This window comes from Dipteris shenzhenensis, chromosome 18, assembly GCF_047967505.1.
Source record: "Dipteris shenzhenensis isolate YYH24624 ecotype China chromosome 18, Dip_SZ_1.0, whole genome shotgun sequence".
In the NCBI taxonomy this organism is placed as follows: domain Eukaryota; kingdom Viridiplantae; phylum Streptophyta; class Polypodiopsida; order Gleicheniales; family Dipteridaceae; genus Dipteris; species Dipteris shenzhenensis.
This window is the reverse complement of record NC_141613.1, coordinates 31,436,683-31,457,594: the sequence shown is the minus strand read 5'-3', so window position 1 is coordinate 31,457,594 and position 20,912 is coordinate 31,436,683. Positions and strand designations below refer to the sequence as shown.

General features: G+C 37.4%; 1 protein-coding gene across 1 annotated transcript in view; it reads right to left on the bottom strand.

Annotated features, from left to right (window-relative positions):
• LOC147891108 (homeobox protein knotted-1-like LET12) overlaps positions 1–20,708 on the bottom strand; it is a 35,240-nt gene extending 14,532 nt beyond the window's left edge. Inside the window, exons 1-4 of the mRNA XM_087389157.1 lie at positions 20,573–20,708; positions 20,288–20,469; positions 20,052–20,183; positions 800–929 (exon numbers count right to left, since the gene is read on the bottom strand). Coding sequence (XP_087245283.1) covers positions 800–929; positions 20,052–20,183; positions 20,288–20,469; positions 20,573–20,708 — 580 coding nt within the window. The remainder of the gene's footprint in view (positions 1–799; positions 930–20,051; positions 20,184–20,287; positions 20,470–20,572) is intronic.
• Positions 20,709–20,912: the final 204 nt, after the last annotated feature.

The following is a 20,912-nucleotide window of genomic DNA, read 5'->3' as shown; positions in this document are numbered from 1 at the left end:
AAGGAGGAACATGAGGTGCACACTACATGTGGAAGAGGGGGGAACATAAGGCACAAGCCACATATTCCCCTCCCCCACATATGGTGCATGCCTTATGGGGTCCACCTTCCTCTTGTTTCCATCATAACTTTCATTTGGAGTACTAGGATGTAGTCATGTTTACAGTCAAAACGATTGAAAAACAACCCATGAATTCATTTTTAAAGTCAAATGTGCAAAATAATATACTAATAAATATTTTTCCTTTCCCACACATTCTCTTCTGCACCCATACCTCTAATTTTGCTTTTGTAAAGCACAATTGCATGGTCGTGAATGTATATTTTGTTGCAAAAACACATGCTTTAGACTGTACTAGGTCAATATAAAGTGGAGGTGACTGGTTTGGAAAAAAATCCAAAAACAAGAGAAAAGTTCCAGAATTTCAAAAACAAGACAAGCATAATGTAACTTTACAAAGGCTTTCTCAAACTAGACACATGATGGAAATTTCCCTCTTGTGCATCCATTGGTACCTGATCTCCATCAAGACCCAAATTCAGTGAGACGTTAGATGCTTTTACACCCATAACACTCCCATATGGATGACTTGATTAAGAAGGAAAAAGTAGCTACTATGAATAAAAGGTGAAAATGCATATTTTAAGTCAAGGTCCATTGAAATATTTGAATATGCCATTCCATGGTGTTGAAATATTGAACACATTAGTAAAGAAAGTTCACTAGATGATAAACATCTCAAAGCTATCATCTAATCTATATTGAAATACACATATTCATACATGAGAAAATTTCTTACCTTTTTCAAAACTTGTTTGAGAGGTCATTGAGTGACTATGCCAATTACGCTTATGTTGATTAATGAACCAATTATTGATTTGTTTCAGCTCCAAACCCATCTCTTGTACCAATTGAACTTTCTCATCTTCCTATAAGAAAGTTGTTGTGCTAATCTCTTAGTATAAACACATATATAAAGGGAAAGAGTAACATTAAATAATAATATTTTTTATTTTCAAGATCTGTACAAATATGCAAACTTTTGGATTAAAGAAAGGCTGATTGAGAATCACTTAGCTAAAAAGGTAAAGCGACAAAACCAAATAGGAGTGAGGACATGGTTTCTTGTTACATAATTATAAACTTTAAACCTTAACATCACACTAGGTATTTAGACCAATGAGTTTCCATTGATTTATCCATATCCATGCAAATTTTAAATAAAATTATCCATTCACATACTTACAATCTGTCTTTTCATGGTCTATTTACATCTAATACTTTATATTGATGAATAGGAGCTTTAATTAATTAAAAAGCAACATGATCAAGGTAAAATTTTCCCAAAACAATTGCTAGTCTAGTAAAAAACCAACAGCTTTTCCATTGTCTGTTCACATCTAGTACTTTTGCTTCATGCAAGATCTACCTTAAATTTAAAAAAAAATCTAATCTTTTATAATACACTGATTACTATTTCTTTAAGATTTAAGCTGAAAATGTGTATAACCTCTTTCCTAAAAATATCAAAATCTAGATGAGTGGCCTTAGATTTATTTCTTCAAACTATCTCAACCTTTAGAGGACACTAACATGTGACTAATCCAAGATATTATAGGACTTCTAGAACTTGTTCTTTTAAGTGTCTCAAATTTTAGAGGACACATAGCATGATAATGAACAAGTACTATTTAAAATAAAAAGTATGAGATTAATGAGTGCTATTGTAGACTATAACTATGAGAATCACACATCAAATATTGAAAAAGTGGAGTGGCATGTGAAATTAAATTTAAGATAATAGTCCTCTTGTCCCATGCATTAAGTGTGCAATTATGACTATTTTTTGATCGATGAACATCTATATATATTGGAAGAAGGATAGGTTAGGCCTTGAGGAACACAAGACCCATTCCATTGAAATCAAGAATCAAGATGCAAGGAATTTAAGTTATTCAAGCATTGATAGACTTTTTAAAGTAGTGATAAAGGAAAATATAGAATTGATAAGAGCACAGGGAGCAATCTTGTCTTGGCCTTTGACAAGTGCAAGGCATATAGTAGAACATGCAATATTCTAAGGGAATGACCTTATGACTATTCTAGGAATCAATTAGAGTTCTTGCTACCACACAAACTTCTTTGCGATGTATACTCTACAACTTTGGCCGCATGCCATGTTAACCCATCATGTGTTAAGCTACAATGCTCAACTATTTTATCAATTTGCTCCTAGGCCTTGGGATCCATTGATTTTTGTGGATCTATTGAAATTCTTTTGGTATGCCATGTGGGCATAGCTATGGGGCTGAAAGGCCTTGGATCTTATGTAGCTCTGCTAGTCTTGCTAGCTCAGCACCATCTATTAGCCTATTTGATGATTATTCTATAGACTGCCATTGCTACGGCCAGTTGTCACATCTCCAACAGCCTATTCTTATTACAGTTTGGCCAGTTGTTTTGTGCCGCATGTGCATGCTCTTAACTACCTAATTTACCTCACTTATATCTTTGCTACACCTTGATTTGGCTACTGGTGAGCCTTGTGTGTCATGTTAGTTATAGCTATGCCAACCCACAGTTTTCTCAGATTGGCTTCCATGCCATTATGTACTACAGCCCTACTACAGCTTGGAATCTGTTCATTTGCAAGCATGTGATTCCCGCCATCTCAGTAGTTGATGAGTCTCCTACTACTTTAGATGTTACTATTGTAGCTTTGATAGTCTCACTACTTGGTTCCTCTATACATATTATTTTGCACTTTTGGTTTCCCATGCCATGTGTGCTAGCCTCATTGGTCGCTATAATTCCTTGGTCTTGACCCAAGATTGGATGACATGGAGTTTGATGTAGACCTAGATCTTGACCTCAAGAAGAGAGGGATTTTAACAAACAAGGAAAGGACACCTCTTTGATTCCAAAAATGTGAACATCCAAAAGACTAGGTTTGATGGGGTAGTGAAATCAAGGCAAATTCAAAATGTGCCTACTTTTGAACTATAGTCTTGGAATCTCAAGTCAAGTTGATCAAAGAGACAAGGTCCTTTGAGGAGAGAAATGATTATTTAAATTGCAAATATATAATGGAAACCAATATATATATATATATATATATATATATATATATGTATATAAGGAATATAGTGAGAGGAATTAGACTTGGGAGGAATACATTGAGAGGAATCGGTCTTTTGATGTAGTTTTTACCACACTAGCCAAGTAGAAGACTGAAGTTCATAGGGACAAAATGGATATACAAGGTTAGGCATAGGTCCAAAATTATGCTTGACAAGCATAAGGCCATGCTAATGTCTAAGATATTTATACACAAAGAGGGTGTACAAAGGGTCTCAACTACATAGAGAACTTTTCTCCCATGGCACAAATGGAGGTAATCTAGATAGTGATTGCATTGGTAACACTTTTGCATTGGTCCATATTCTCAATGGACATCAAGTTAGCATTCCTAAATTGTGACCTATAGGAGGAGGTCTATGCACAACCACCACCCGAATTGTGGGTCCAAGGTGATAATGTTTAGACACTAAAAGGCATTGTACATTTTGAAATAAACCCCATGCATGTGCTATAGAGAGTGGGGAAATACCTAAGAAGAATTGGTCTAATCTAGATTGCAAGCCTACATGCCTTTTAGAGGGTGTCAAAAAATTGATGCTAATATTATACATTTATCATCTTATCATAATAAGGGATCACCTAGGAGAAGATTGAAGATGTAAAGTTTATTTTGAAGACAAAGTTTGACATGATCACCTTTGGTCTGCTTCACTATTTTCTCGGCATAAATATCTGGCATGAGTAAGGCACTATGTTCCTTAGGGAAGGGGGAGAGGGCGGGGGGGTCACTAAATGTAATCCATATATATCACATGCATTCAAGGCCTATTTTTTAAATCCCTTATCTATGAATATTTTATTATTAAAAGAAACCATTTTTCTACACATATTTTTTACTTTTCTCAAAAACTTATTGATGATACTCCTTTGTAAAACTTATTGATGATATTTTTTACTTTTCTCAAAAACTTATTGATGATATTATTTTGGTAAAAACATGATTTAAAAATTTCCTTATGTTTAACTCATGTTATAGTCACATATTTCTTAGGTGGCCCCTTTGAGGTATTTTCACCTTGTAGGGAAAATATTGCTTAGAGATATTAAATATTCTAGATGAAGGATTGCAAGGTGGTAGGAATCTAAGGAGGTTGGAATGAAGATGAATATAATAATAAAAGATGTTACTCTTAGCTAATAGACTAGAGTTGATATAAACAATTGCTTGGGAGTGTTATCCAATCTCAACATTGCATTCTCTATCAAATTGCTCTAGCAATTCGCATCCTCACCAAGGGAGGCACACTATCTAAGGCATTTGGAAACATTGATTAGGGGAGAATTGGGGTCTCAAAAGGGCCTCATAAGGAATGGATTAAGAAATGGATTAAGCTAAGACCAAGTGAACCCACTATGGTAACCCATAGGCTAAGGGTCCCCTTGCATTTACTCAACTGGCATGGGTACCTTTATTTTGAAATTGATCAACCTTGGCCCTTGGATGGAGGTGGATTATGGATGAATCAAAGGCCTAGGATGCTCAAATTGGTGGGAGGCACCTTTGGTGGGCTCCAAATTGGCAAAGTTTGACAAAATAGAGGTGTAATAAAGGGGGAGAGGTTGCCATTTGTTGTGGACCATTAGATCTTGGATAGATCTAATGGTGGAGATTAAAGAATCAAATGAAGGGTCTAGACTGAGGTGCATTTTAGAGGGTGTAGATGGAGTCATTGAGATCAATGGTTGAGATTCATGCGCATAATGGACGATGCAAATTTGAGCGCCTTCTTCTTGCATCTCCACCCTTGGATCTCCTTGAGATCAATGGCCCGGATTCCAACATCTTTTCCTTGCATCTCCACCCTTAGATCTATTTCTAGATGGATGGCTTAAAATGATCCCCCTTCTCTTTTGATCTCATCCATTTGATCCTTGCCATTTTCAAGGGTTTAGATGTGATCCTTCTATCCTTTGATGGTATCCATTGGATCTACACCTTGATCTAATGGCTTGGAGCATTCTACCACAAATTTGAATGTATCCCTTGGATTGTTCGGATGAGATCAATGGCTCGGAGTGAAGATCATGGGTCTAAACCATGGGTGAGAGGTCTCCCCATCCACAAATGCTCAACATGTCCTTTTGTACACCTCAATGTACCATTGCCCCACACAAAGGAGCACTCTCATTGGTATACCTCAAATCCCTCTCTAATCCCTTGAAATTAGGAAACACTAATTGGAGGCCCTTTTGAGACACCAAATCTCCTCTAGTTATAGTGATCCACTTTTATATACCACTTTGTGCTAGGTGATAGGGTCACTCATGGATTCATAATAATAATCCCACTATGTATTTTGGTTTGATGAAAAGGTAGGACAAATCATCATATATGGCATCATGGATAGGGTGATACAAGTCTAGGTACTACTTTGTGCTAGGTGTTGGGGTTATCTCATGTTGGCCTTGCTACTCTTTTCCTTTAATGAAAAGGGAGGAATAATAATCATGTATGGCATCATGTAAGTCATAGAGTTTAGCTACATCTAAGACATGACGATCTTCCAAAGTGCTGAATTTGTGGAGATCTACTCAAAAACTAGAATTGCATAGTGATTGCGAAGAACCGGTGTACAAGGATTAACACATCAAGGTCCATTACCACATCACTAGGGATTTGATTGAGAATAGGTTGATAGAGTCTATCTACTACCCAAAAAAGGAAAATACTTGGGGAGGAAAATACTATCATGTGCCTTCAAGGGATAGTCTAAAGATCCCTAAACTAAAATTTTCCCCTCAATAAAACCATCCCTCTTTACTTATGAAATAATGTATTTTCCCCTAAATTTGGTTTTAAAAATGCTCCATTTATTGTAATATTATTAATTGCTTTCCTGAAGTCAAATTCAAAAACCCCTCCTTTTGCTTGCACCTAGTACACTCACATTCTATGAGGTGAACCCCCTTACAGAAAATGCCACCAAAATCTTCACCAAGGCTCTATTTAGAGTAGAAATAGACCATTGTATGCAATGGCTAGGCATAGGCCCACATCTAGTAAGTGAGAGGGTGTGGAGATCAATCCCTCACATGTGGGTCCTCACATGAGGAAGATAAGTAGGTAGGTCATAGACATATTTGGCCTTCTGAATGAAGCCAAAGTACAAAGATTTATATGGCCTACTCAACAAAGTTGAATTATGAAGAGTTATTCAGTCTTCTCAACAAAGCCAAAGTATAAAGAGGTAGGAGTCCCAATGCCCAAATTGGATCAAAACAACATGATTTTTGGATTGGGTCTGCATGATACATAACAAATCAAAGCATTGATTCATGATCAACTCACTAGATAGAGATTAGAAGGAATATCTCCTTGATTATTGAACGAAATTGAGGTGTTAGCCAAGGATTGGCGTGATGACCATTTGTGGATGAATGCTACTATTGGAAGTTGTGTTGACGATACAAGCCTAAGCTATGAAACAAGGGTAAAAATAAGGGGAATGTAGTAATGGAAGTGTAGGGAATTTGGAGAATCTTTTAGGAATATAGATATGGAAAACAACTATGGAAGTATATGTCATTGGGAAAAACTTTCCCTAATATTGATTTACAAAAATTAGACCACACTATCATTTTCAATGACTCAATGGATCAACATATGCTTAAAGTTCATATACAAGTTTTTTACAAGCTAGAATTTGAAAAAACTAACCTTATAGAGGGGTACATGTATGACTTTAACCTATTGATTTGAGTCCTTGGAGGGCTGAATTTAGAGGTTATTTGAGAAAGCTATGTTAATTATTAGGCAAATTTACCAAATTTAGAGCTATAAATGCTAGCCCAAACAGCTTTGAGAAGTCTCTAAATTTGCCATTGGGCTAATATTTTCCCCTAGTTTTTCCCTTCTATGTAATATAATGTACATTCAAGTCCATTTCAAGTGTGGTTACCGAGTAATGTGGTAATGAATGTTGCTAGTAGTTACTAGAGAGATAAAGCTTAGTGGCATTGTAGAAGTCAAAGTCTCAGAGGTGTATCTCCTAGATGAAGCTTAGTGGCACAAAATAGTCATATTTGAAGTTCTAAATCCAACTTGCTAAAGATAAGTCTCAGAGCTCTCAAGCCTAGATAGATATTAGTGGCATAACTTAGTCACAATGAAGTTTTAGAGTTAAGGTGCTAAGATGAGCTTAGTACATGAAGATGGAATGGCATGGAAAGTTTCATAGCTAGAGCAAGAAAATAGGTGTGCTCTAGACATCACAAATGGAGAGTTACTACTTGATAGATCACAAAAACATTATGTTCTTCAAATCCTTTACTTCAAGCCATGTAGCAATGATAATGTACCATACTCTATGCTAGATTTTTCCCAAATTTTGAAAGGATTCCTAAGGGAGCACTGAGTATAAAGTCATGTAACCCTTCAATAAATCCCTATCTATTATCTACTAAACATCACATTTTGTATAGTACTTTTAAGATTTATGCAACCTATTGCCAGATCATTCATTAACCTCTCATTAATAGTCTTCTTAAGACAATATCTACAATCGAGTTTGTATGCTATCTTTCAAGTAAGGTCATGCAACTCTAGCCTCTAAGGGAAATATTTCTATGTATGTTGTTCATTTCCTTAGGAGAGTCATTGTAGATATGTATTACATGATTACTTTATTTTTATTATCATCCATTTCCACTAAGAATAGTTTTGAATCTTGAAATGAAGATATTTGTTAGTGGTATTAATGAATCAATCCTTGACAAATAATATATGCCATGATGAGTAATTCTTGGATGATGAATTATAGTAAAGGTGAACTCTTGAAATACTAGGACCATCCAACCTCAAAAATTTCCTAGGTTGCCCTAAAGACTTATCAATGACGTAGAATGGGCCAAATGATCTACATAGAATAGAAAAGGGTTTTTGATTCAAGCTTGAACCAACAGCGACTCCAGAAGAATCCACATAAGCATTAAATATCACATCCCAATTCATTGCCCTTGAGATGGTGTCTTTATAACCCAACTTTTAAGTGTTAGAAAGCAATTTTCTTGTGTTCATCCCACATAAATTTATCTTATTTTAACAAGAGCTAACTTAATTGTTTCACCACCTATGTAAAAAAAAATTATAAAGCTTTTGTAAAAGCTTTAGGTTTTCCTCTAGATATATAGGAATTTCTTCTTGTGGCTCCAATGGACAAAGCTTGAGGTTCTTCTTTCATGTGAAGGGCATGATGGAGAATTTGATCTACCTTTATTCTATCTTAATAGCCAACTCTTCTTTTCTTCAATCATGTAAGACATTTGATGTCTTAAGCCATGGTTGGCCTAGTATCATTGGGTACTAATTATCTACTTTTATATGGGACATAAACGTTACTCTAAATTAGAGACTAAAAAATTACATGCAAACATTCTGTTGACTCTTTCCCATGGCTTCCATAGGATGAGGAACCTGTGCAGGGTTCCGAGGCTTTTTGTCATGTACAGATCTATCAGTGTTGTAAAAGGGTCAATTACCTCATTGAGATAGGTAAATGTCCAAAGTTGTCTCCTAGGTATTATGGACTATTCACAACACTTAAGAGAATTAGAGAACTAGCCTACTAATTAGCCTTATCAGCGGAGTGTAGAGTACATCTAGTTTTTCATGTTAGTAGGCTGAAAAGAAAGTTAGGAGATGATGATAATCTATTTGGAAATGAAGCCCTAGTTGAATTCAATGCACTTGCTACTTTACCACATGAATGAGGGAATTTTAGATAGACAAGAAAAAAGAACACGACATACAGTATGACAAGAACATCATTTGTCTGATTAAGTGGAAAGATAGACCCAAAAAGAGTTCGACATAGCAAAGGGTTAGCAATCCCCAAAGGAGGTTTTACAATTTTGTTTTTGAGGACATTAAACATTCTTAAGGAGAAGGGAATGTTACATTAGGCATAATATTGGGACCTTGTGGCTTGTTTATGGCAAGGCAAGAAATCTGAGGGTGCTTGCCCTATTATGGGCCTAAAGGGCTAGCATCTAGGGTTGCACCTAGGCCTAAGAGAGGGCTTAAAGGAAGGGGTGCACTATTGGGACACATGGCACCATGTGATGAGGACACTGTCAAGTATTGGGCTAGGGGTCAAGTATTAGAGAACTCCAAGATGGAAGTAGAGAAGAAAACCCTCTCTCTCATGAAGTCTTCTCATGAGCTAGTAGCTTGGTGGAATTTAGGCAAAGAGCCCTCTTTGGTAGAGTTTGTGTTTCAAATAGGTAGAGAGAGTCATATAAAGAAGTGGGTCTCTTGTCCATGTGTGCTTAATAATGTAAGAGAAATCACATGCCAAGCATGTGGATGGAGAGGGGTGTAGAATTAAGAGGACTCCTTCTAGAATTCCTATATGGAATATGGAGGATGTGGACATATGGAAAAGAGAGGGTCCCTATGGGATCCATGTGAGAAGACTGTTGACTTTCTAAAATTTTAAAGAATCTTGTGATGGGACACACGTCAAAAGTAACCAACAAAGACATGGATGCTGAGATACAATTTTATGTGATTTATGGGGAAAGGAAACTATAGATGGAATAAATTGATACCAACACAATGTTTAACATTGTGAAAGACCATACAATGATTTCCAAGAAAGAATTTACAATGATCATTATTATGGAGACCTTGGATATGGAAGATGCCATTACATGGGTCCCAACAAAACATCTTTTCACCCATAGAGGTAAGATTACAAATCCACAATTAAAAGAATTCACATAAGTAATGAAAGAAATTATGAGTACCTAATAAAGATCCACTTGTGGGACTTACTATCTTGTATAAAGCTTCGGGACTAGAGAAAAACCTATGAGGAATGAAAAAAAAAGTAAAGAAATGGAAGGTGAAGACCTAAAAAAAAGGGATTGGAGACGTTTGAGGATCTCAACATCATAATGATAGTAGGGAAAGTACTAATGGAAATGGCACCAACTTTAGGCAACTCTACCATAAATTGAAATGAAAATGTTGATTCTAGCCCCAAGAGTATATTTGTTGGAAGTAACATTAAACTTACCAAAATCGGATAAGACCTAATGAGTTCAATAAGCAACATGGAAGATAGTTAGATGAGTTCAATAGACAAGGCTTAATTTTCTTGTGGAGTGTCACAAAATATACATACATAGGGGGTACTTGATATACAGACATAAAATATAGGGGTTACAAAAAATATTTATACAAACACTATATAAGGGACACTTAAAACTTGTTTGTTGATTGCATGTAATGTAGGGGATTTTTACATACTGAATGCTCAAGGCATGAGAGCGTTCTGATTGTTTATGTAAATTTAAAAACTAAGTAGACTTAGGATGTCAAAATATATGAGTCTTTGGTGTACAATCTTTGAATCGAATTCAGCAAAGTTTACTTGAAGCTCGAGGGGTTCACCTAAAAATATGTAAGTATACCATGTGAGTTCAAATAGAGGGGCTGTTCAATTCCAAAATTTAAGGTAAATTTACAAAAAATTATTACATAAGGGGATTAATTATTGATTTTTGGAGAAAAACTGTAAGTTTGTATAGAAAAAGGGGTCTTTTTATCCATGAAAAATTTACTGATAAGGGGTTTTTTGAATACCCCTTGAACACATGTTGTATATAGGGTTAATTAATAGTGCACCCCTGAGACTTGAAGAAGGTGAATCCCTCCCTTTTTTTATAACATAGGTTATTACAAAAATTGGTGGATTCAATAGGAATTGTAAAGAATGTTTTTATTTTGAATTGCCTCTTATAGTAACCTTGTTGCCATGTGCATGCGTGGAATTCTATTAGGCCAACCATGGCTTAATATCATGCAAAGGTTTTACATGATGGGAGAAATGAGGAGTTGGCTATTAAGATACCCTCAAGATAGAGGAAAGGTACATCAAAGTCTCAATCATGCCCTTCACACTAAAGAAAAAAATTAATCTTAAAGCATTGGATGCCGTAAGAAGAAATTATTATGGACCCATCAATCATTATTTAGAGCTTTGTGCCATAGGAGAAAATGTGTCTCGCAAATGAAGACCCTCCATCTGATAGGCACCATAATTTTGGCCTTATACTTGTCAAACATCCCATCAAACTTGCAATTGACCTTGTAAATCTACTTAGTCCCTGTGAACTTTTCCTTGGCTAGCTTGGGAACAAGATCCCAATGAAATTACCTCTCTATTGAACCATCTTGGTTGTCATTGCCAATCCCTATGAACTTTTGCTTAGCCAGCCTGGGAGCAAGATCCCAAGGGAATTACCTCTCCATTGATTCCATCTTGGTTGTCATTGTCAATCCAAATTCTCCTTTACCACTTTAAAGGATCTCGGCTCTTTCAGCAACTTCACTTGAGCCATGAGACCATAGTTCATTGTAGGCATGTTCTGAATTTGCCTCAACCTCCATACTTATTAGAGGTAGTCTCCAAGATGTTGGCCTTCACACTCCAAAGCAGTCTCCTTTTATCCTTCATTAGAATCTCTCTTCTCTCAAGGTCTAGAGAGTGCTGGACGCTATGTCACTTATCTTGAACATGGGTCTAGCGCTAGAAGTAGATTTGGTTCTCCATTGGAATCATGGAATTTTTTATAGAAGGTACCAAGGTTATATATTAATCAACAATATTGCCAAAAGTGTATCCAACTACTTTTTATGATTTCACAACATTCACAAAACATAGTATGATTATATATATTTTTTTCCAAACTTAAAAAGAAAAATATAATATTAGAAAAACTAAGTTCAAACTATTATTTTTATTGGGGTGTCTCCGAACAAGGCAAATTTCCATCTTAAATTTGTATAAAAGCCAAGTTTCATAAGGAGGGAGACAGTGGCCCAAATGAGGTTACAGAATCGGCCCAATCCTTTTTGGATTCCACCTGCATTGCTTCTTCATATGTTTTAATCCTACCATGAGATAGTTATAAACCTTAGCTGATTTGGCATCTTTGCACATAGCTATATACATCCTTCCGCATTTTAGGCTAGGTTGTGCTTAAAGAACAACCCCAACCCCCCTTCCTCCACCCCCCTCCACCCCCACACATAATATCACTTCTTAACAAAACTAAAATAACAAAGTCTTGCATGATTGGAATGCGATCCCAAGGATAGTCCACTATTTGGGGGGTCAATATCTTGGAAGGCCATATCATGGTTGATCATCAACTTGCATGTAACTAGATTGTCCTTGAATTCTTGAATGCTACATAGGAAGTTGACCTTCCAAGTCCATGGACAGACTAACTTTGTTCATTTGTCATTGGACCTAGGCATTGGAACCAAATACTTCGAGAAGCTTCATGAGAGGATTCTTGTAGGATATGCCTCTATAGATGCCTTCATGTTACACTACAAGGCATAGGCCCTTTTCCGATGGTTAAGCACCGACGTTTAGCGCGTGCGGGGCGCTAGACATCGATATGTAAAGAGGGCTGAAAAAGTGTCACTATATAGCGGCACTTGCCAGACTTGTATAAGGTCGTCATATAGCGACATTTTACAAAGAGTGTTTTTCCCCATACCGACCTTTAAAGATAGTTTTACCCAATGATAAAAAAAATTTCTTTTCATATATGTTTGATCTTTTGAAAGAATAAAAGTACAAGAGCATGTACATCAAGTTTGAAGCTCATATATTCATGTCTACGTTTGAGACTTGGCTTCAAGTCTAGTGCACCAAACAAGTCTATCTCCAACTCTATATTGAGTTGATCTCCTATATCATCATCATACTCTGGCATCGTACGTTCACCATAGACTTGATCATCTTCTTCAATAAAGTCGGGTGATTCTTGATGATCGTCATTTTCTTTCTCAATATCGTGATCTCCATCTTCCTCCTGTATGATGTCATTATGCGCATCTTTCTCTTGGCTCATATTGTGATCTTCATCTTCTTCTCTAAATCCATATGGATCAATTGGATCTGGCATTGGTAGTGGCATCTCCATAGCCACATCTCTATCTTCAAAAATTTGCTTACTTTGTGGTGCGACTTAGATCATGTACCACCATCTTGGATTAGAACGATCTGGATGAATAACCACCTATATTGAAGATGGGTGCCAAATGCCATCAATTATATGAAAGTATGCTTAAGTACATGTACCAATTGATATTTAATAATGAAAGATTCAATTAATTAAATCATTAGTATGCACCTGCTCATAATGCTCGGGAAGAACAAAGACCATCGTAAATAGTTCTAAACCATTTTACATCAAGAATGAAAATACTAAATCGTTTGAAATCAATTTCATAGATTTTGTGTATGGTCCCATAATAACCCAACTGCGAGGAGAGAAGATTGGTATCCCAAGCACTTGCTCGACTATCTTGTGTGAAGTTAGCCATGACTCCACAATCTACGTGACTCTCTTTGAATCGATGTGTTCCACACAAAAATGTCATTGGTATGTCTAGGAGCTCTAGAAATATCAAAGACCCGCACTCTTGTCCATAAGATCTATAACTCCTCTATCAAAGGTACCATGTATACGGCCTCATAACCGGACATCATGTGCATTGCCCCTAAAAATAGAATCCATCATGTCCACCATACCCTCGTCATCATCTGGCACATCCAAGAGACTATACTCCTTCTCAAAGTGTGAAAGTATACGCACACCACCCTCCTCATCCTGTCTCAAGGTTTCGTGTAAATATAAGATCTTGTCTCAAGATTTCGTGTTATGTACACATGCAATATTAATCATGAACTCAAATAGCATTGACTTTCCGATGATCCATCACCACATGCACCGCCAACGATGGGTACTGGTTTGGGCTCCTCCCCATACATCCTCAAGTGGTGCATGACAATATGGCATTGATGTCGTACTTCTCACTTGCAATGAGTGCAATGACAATACAACCTCTCCGTAAGCCACTTTGTGCTCTTGAGCATTGGCACATCATCTGACAAGCTTTCACTCATCCCTTCCATCTGCACACGTCCAAAATCACAACACAAAATGCAAGGAAATCCATTAAGATCCAAAAAATAGCCACCCATGAGCTCCTTCCCTCTCTTCTTAGATCAAGTGCCCTGAACCGCCGTCGCTATATAGCGATGCTTTGCCCTATTTTGTCGCTATATAGCGGTGCTTTTAAGGTATAAGTATATAGTGACACTTTTAGGATAAAAGTGTAGCTATATAGTGACACTTAGGGTTAAGTGTCGCTATATAGCGACACTTTTAGGATATGAGTGTCGCTCTATAGCGACACTTTTAGAATATAAGTGTCGCTATATAGTGATGCTAGGGGACTAAAACCCGAAACCCCGCATGATGTTGTCTTTCACAACTCTATTGTGAGAAAAGCAAAAATCTCTCCTCCCATGCTTTCCTCCTCTATTCGGCGACCTCGCTTTCCTCCTCTATTCCCCACACTCCTCACCCCTACCAAGCTCCTCTCCCATTGACACTTGTGCTCCCTCTCCACCCTTCTCCCTCTCTACTTGTGTGAAAGGAAGTTTTTCAAGAAGGTGTGTCTCTTTAAGTAATGTAGGTTCATTTTTTGTGAGATTTCATTTTGTGAGAGTTGAAGCATGTTTCTCCTTGCATTGCTGAGCCTATGTGCTAATTTTCATGCTTGATTTTCAGAGATTAAGGACAAAAAACGAGATTTGCTCTTCTCTTTTTGATATTTCTCTTCCTCCTCTTTCCCTTCCTTTCGTGCTTTCTCCTTGTTTATAGGCTTATGCTTGTCTCCTCAATCCAATCCCTTTAGAAAGTTGCTTCTCCAAACTCCCCCTTTCTCTAACTAGTTATATGAAAAATGGTATGTTTCCTCTCTTTTGTAGGACCAGTCCACGAAACATCGAGTGGGACTTTTCCAGGTAAGAAAGTGCTTCCTCTTTTTTCCTTTTTTTATTTCCGTTATTTGCATTGGTTTTCAGCTAGCGCTTTAAGCGCTAGCTGTAGTGATGGGCGTAGGAACCCTTTCTTCCCCTCTCTTCTCTTATTTCCTCTTCTTCCCCTCTTTTCCTCCCTCTTTTTCCCCTCTTTCCCTCCCTCTCTTATTTCTTCTTCTTCCTCTCTATTTTCCCTTCTCTTTTTTCATTCTCTTTTCCCCTCCTTTTCCTCTTCTCCTTCCTCTTCCTTCTCTTCTTTTCCCCTCTCTTTCATCCTCTTTTCTCTTCTTTTCATAAGCATATGCATTTGCCTATGCTTATGCTTATGCACGAGCATATGCTCATATGCTCATATGCTTTTTCCCTCTCTTTTTTCCTTCTCTTTTTCCCTCTTCCTTCTCTTCTTTTCCCCTCTCTTATTTCCTCTCTTTCATCGTCTTTTCTTCTCTTTTCATAAGCATATGCATTTGCCTATGCTTATGCATGAGCATATGCTCATATGCTCATGCATGAGCATAAGCATATGCTTTCTCTCTTTTTCTCTTTTTTCCCCTCTTTTCTTCTTTTCTCCTCTCTTTTCTTATTTTCCCCTTTTCTTTTTCCTTCTCTTATGCATATGCTCTTTTCCCCTCTTCTTTTCCCCTCTCTTTTTTCATTCTTTTTCCCCCTCTTCCTTCCTCTTCTTTCTCTTCTTTTCCCTTCTCTTATTTCCTCTCTTTCATCCTCTTTTCTCTTCTTTTCATAAGCATATGCATTTGCCTATGCTTGTGCTCATATGCTTATGTCTATGCATGAGCATATGCTCATATGCTCATATGCTTTTCCTCCCTCTTTTTTCCTTCTCTTTTCTCATCTTCCTTTCTCTTCCTTCTCTTCTTTTCCCCTCTCTTATTTCCTCTCTTTCATCATCTCTTCTATTCTTTTCATAAGCATATGCATTTGCCTATGGTTATGCTCATATGCTTATGCTTATTCATGAGCATATGCTCATATGCTCATATGCCTTTTCCTCTCTTTTTTCCTTCTCTTTTCCCCTCTCTTTTCCCCTCTTCCTTTCTCTTCTTTCTCTTCTTTTTCCCTCTCTTATTTCCTCTCTTTCATTTTCTTTTCTCTTCTTTTCATAAGCATATGCTTTCTCTCTTTTTCTCTTTTTTCCCCTCTTTTCTTCTTTTCTCCTCTCTTTCGAAAGGGTAATTTTGTAACAAACAATGTTGTATATCTTCGACGTGTATATGCTTCTATCACGCAGCTCATTTGAGCGATTTTGTATCACCCTTTTCACAAAGGAAATTTTGTAACAAAAAACATTCTTTTGTAATTACTTAAAAAAAAACATTAGTGGGGCAAAACAGGGCTTGCTTCTGTTAATCATCACTATATAGCGACGTTTACCAGTGTCCCTATATAGCGATGTTTACCAATGTCGCTATATAGCGACGTTTATTAGTGTCGCTATATAGCGATGCTTATTAGTATCGCTATATAGCGACCGTTCTTTTCCGACGCTTATAGCAACATAAATACCGACCTTTGCGCCTGTTAAAAAAAAACTTTTTAGTGTAAAAAAGGTCGGTATTTCCATCGAAAAAGGGCCTAGTGTTAACTTAATTGCATTTTGGTTTAGGGAATGAAAAACTAAATTGATTGCCTCTGCCTAGAACACATGTTGAAAATTATTTCATTTCAGCATGTCTAGGCTCATCTCAACAACCACCATCACCCCATTTTATCTTGGCTGGCATCAGTTACCTTGATATCATTTTTCTTGCAATATCTATCAAAATCAATTGACATAAATTAGTACTTCATATGAAGCATCTTAAATGGCTTTTCGACCTCACATTCCACATTCACCACCCATTCCTTGAATTTGTCAAAGGATTGAGACTTCTTAGAGTGTATATGCATGTCATTCAAAGTTGTCTTGTAGACATCATGTTCCACCTTCACCCTCCATGATTCCTTGAGTTTGTCAAAGGCTTGAGACTTCTTGGATCATGGTGTATATGTATCTCATTCAACTTGTTCAACTTGTGAGGAAATACATTGATTCATTAAGAGACTTTGTGGGCATCAATCCATAGATGTTTGAGTGAACCAACTCTTGAGACTTCTTGGATCATGGTGTATATGCATCTCATTCAACTTGTGAGGAAATACATTGATTCATTAAGAGACTTTGTGGGCATCAATCCATAGATGTTTGAGTGAACCAACTGCAATGGTTTTGTGGTCCAAATATAATGGCTGCATGAACTAACTACAATGTTTGTGTGGCCATTTTCATGATTAGATTGTGATGTTGCTTTTGGATATTGGAGAGTGAAAATACAAGTAGGAGATCATTATCTCAAAATGTATTTGTGAGATAGTGATGGATGCAAAGATAGGGCTGATCTGGCTTTGATACCATTGCTAATGCCTTATCTTTGTTTAAATCTAGCTAGTTGAATTAGGAATATGGTTTAAGCCTTACATACAAACCTGATAGAATTCGTGGCTACCTATGAATGGTGGGAGCCTATAAACTATTCCAAATATTTGCATGGCCTCTAGCAATCAATATCTAGCATGGATGAATCCCTCATGCCACAACCTTGAGGCATATTTTTTCTTTCTAGAGAGGACCTTGTCATCTACCTCTTTTGCAATCTTTGCACCTATGAATTTGGTCCATATGACAATTGCATCTACATTGAAGAACGCACTTATCCCAGTTCTTGAAAGTTGGCTCATGAATACTAGATTCTTGCACAAGTTTGGGAGGCTAAGTACCTCCTTGAGTACTTTCTCTTCTTCAATGGTGGTTTTAGATGCCATCATTATAAATCATTGATGGAACAAGATCGATTATCACCCATAATGATGCTAGATATATAATTTACTACATTGGAATTTGGAACCACTCCCAAGTTCTTAAAATATGCTTTGACACACCACTATCCACGTGCCAATAATTACCATCAATGTTATTTCAATGATTTTCCTTTCTTTTGCTAGATCTAATATTTTCTCTATTAGATCCTTTCCACCATGGGCTCGATTCTTTCTTTGTTAGTCTCTAGGAAAGTGTCTTAGTTTACCAAAACTAGATCTATCATGTTTAGTGCGTCTTATCATATGCAATCTTTTTAGACCTTGACTCCTATCTCGCTTGCTCTTGCAAGGTCTCCCTTTTCCATTTTAAGCCTTGCCTTTAGATTTGTTTTTTTAATCTTAGGTATCTCCTTGCAGGAGCATCAAACTAGTCCTTTGAGCATAACTAGTGGTAGCCTCCATCTTGCGATCATGGTTTTATCAAGAGTCCTTTGGAGAGCCTTTGGAGCTTTGGGAAAGCATGAACAACACTGACCTAACAATTTGAGATATATTGTTTTTTGGCCAACTTTTGTGATTTGATCTCTAACTACTTTCACCTTCATGATGCAGTCTCCTTGTCCACATTGATGTTGTAATGATTAGTTTTGAGGTTAATTATTTGGTCTTCATTGTCCACCTTGAACATCTCCTTAAGCACCTTCCATGCCTATGCTAATGTTTTGGCTAACCGTATGTGTGGAAGGAGAGCATCCAAAGAAGTTCAATGACAATTTATAAGGCCTCTGCATCCTGCACTGCCCAATCTTGCACTTTAGTTGGATATACTATAGTAGTCACCACTTAGTAGCATTCTCGATGTTCTCATGTGTCACCGCTAACTCCATCTCTTGTCGATCACACAAGCTACAGATGCGGCTCCCCTAGGTACTCCCTCAACTCATCCACTCTTAATGGGGAGTCCATGTGATGAAACATGGAGCTGTTCGATGGTAATGTTTGGCTAGACTCCTTTGACAAGAAGATGACTCTAAACTTAACTCTTCCAAATTTTACTGTTGGACCCATTGAGATTTTTGGTCTTCCTGAAGTTCAGAAGTAACAATTGGATAGCCATCTTAAAGTGAACTCCTAAGGCATTCACTTATAGGTAAAAACCACAAATAGCACATGTGTTCAAGGGACATCTAAGAAACCCCATACATGTGGTTTTTAATAACCTACAGTGTACACACTCCCCTTCTGTAAAAATTTAAGATGATGAAAGTATCCCTTTTTAATGGAAACTTTATTATTTCACTCCTTTATGCATGTATAATCTCTATAATCCCCTAAGAAAATTTAAATTTCGTCTAACTGAACACATCCGTACTATCTTACATATTTCTTAGTGAATTCCCAAGGGGTAAACTTTAGTGAATTCCTGAGGGGTGAATCGTGGTACACAATGAACATAAATCTTACTCATTCAAGAGGCATACCTCATTCAATGTCGATGTAGACTATAAGAGCTTTTAGTAATAACAGTACCATGTTGGGATTAATTGACCCAATGTACTAGCCACCCTAGAATAGCATAGAAAAAACTAATTTTCTTTGGTAGATAGATCATGATTAAATCATCTCTTCAATTCTACACTTGAGCGGTTCTAAATACAACAAAATAATGGATACTAATACACTATGCCAAACTTGTTATTAGAGGGTTATTAGAGAGTACCCCACTTTGTTCCTTGATTACATGTAGCTATCAAGGAGATTCAATACTTTTAATCTTGGTGAAATACATAGTAGCATTTTAGATTCAACTATAAAGGGATGGCATTGATCCCATCTGCCTCCTAATAGGGCTCTAGTCAACAAATCTTGTGTGCTTGCTACTCTAACTCACCTTTGCAAGGGCTAGCATTGTGCACTTCTAGCTATAAGCACACCACTCCAATATAGTATCCTTTTTCTCTAACAGTGTGACTTCTCCATGTTGCTGTAGCCTTGTATACTAACGTTGCCTTAGTACCTTGTCTTTAAACCTTCACTTATGACCATATTAACTACTTTACCATTGAAGGAACAATGGAGTGATCGACTCATCTTAGCATAATTGCCAACGGTTCCTTTTGATATGTAATACGGTAAGATTAATATTATTAAACAACAACTAAGATCTCTAAGAAGATGAGATATAGCTTATCGTTAAACAACTATTAACGTAGGAGGTTATAAAAGAGGTTATAAAAATACCGTAGGATATGGCCACTTGACATGAGCGTTCCACCACCTTTTGAGAATGGAAGTGGTGTCACTTGGGAGCTTGCCAGCCCGCCGCTTCCTATGGATCTCCTCCCTAACGTTGACAATCCTGTGTCTGTAACCCTGCAGTATTCGTCTACCCTTCATTAGATATCACGAAATCATGTTTCTCTTATGGCAATCTTCTGCCACCATGTTGCATTCACCATGTTTCGTGTAGCACTTGCCTGTTTAAATTCCGACTTCAGCTCCTTCCGCACCCTCTCCATCAGCGAGCGTTCCGACTCTGTGGGGATCAGCGGTCCTAGGTCGTCAACTAGATCATACAAGCTCGCACCTGCTTCGGTTATAGTCCCCTCTTCATCGTCGTCCGACATGGTTGCGCCGCTCCCTTCTCCCGGTGCCACTCCTGTCACAAACACAGCTCGTCAGTTCTTTTCCCTGTCGCACCGGATGCTAGCAAACGGAGGATCATGAAGTTTAACGTGAAGCGTGAGTCGCTAACTCAATACCGGTTAAACCAATAAGAGCTTGTTCAAGCTGCCAACATGAAACGATAGCCTCCGTGGCCTCAACACGCACGTGCTCCTGAAGTTGCTCTTTGAAAGACTGAAGAAGCATCGTGTAGCTCGCCTGAAATCGACACATTATACCGAAGTAAGAAAAGGCAAGAGGTTACGAGCTTCGAGGTTGAAGATATTTGTAGAGACCTCTGCCCGCGCGCTCTCTCCTGTCTCTCTCCCTCATTAAAAGTTTTCCGGTGATTCCAATTTCATCCATCAACTTCTGAACTGTTTTCGTCATGTGGAAACGTCTGAGTTACTCTTAGGGGGGTTTCACACCCGTCCGCCG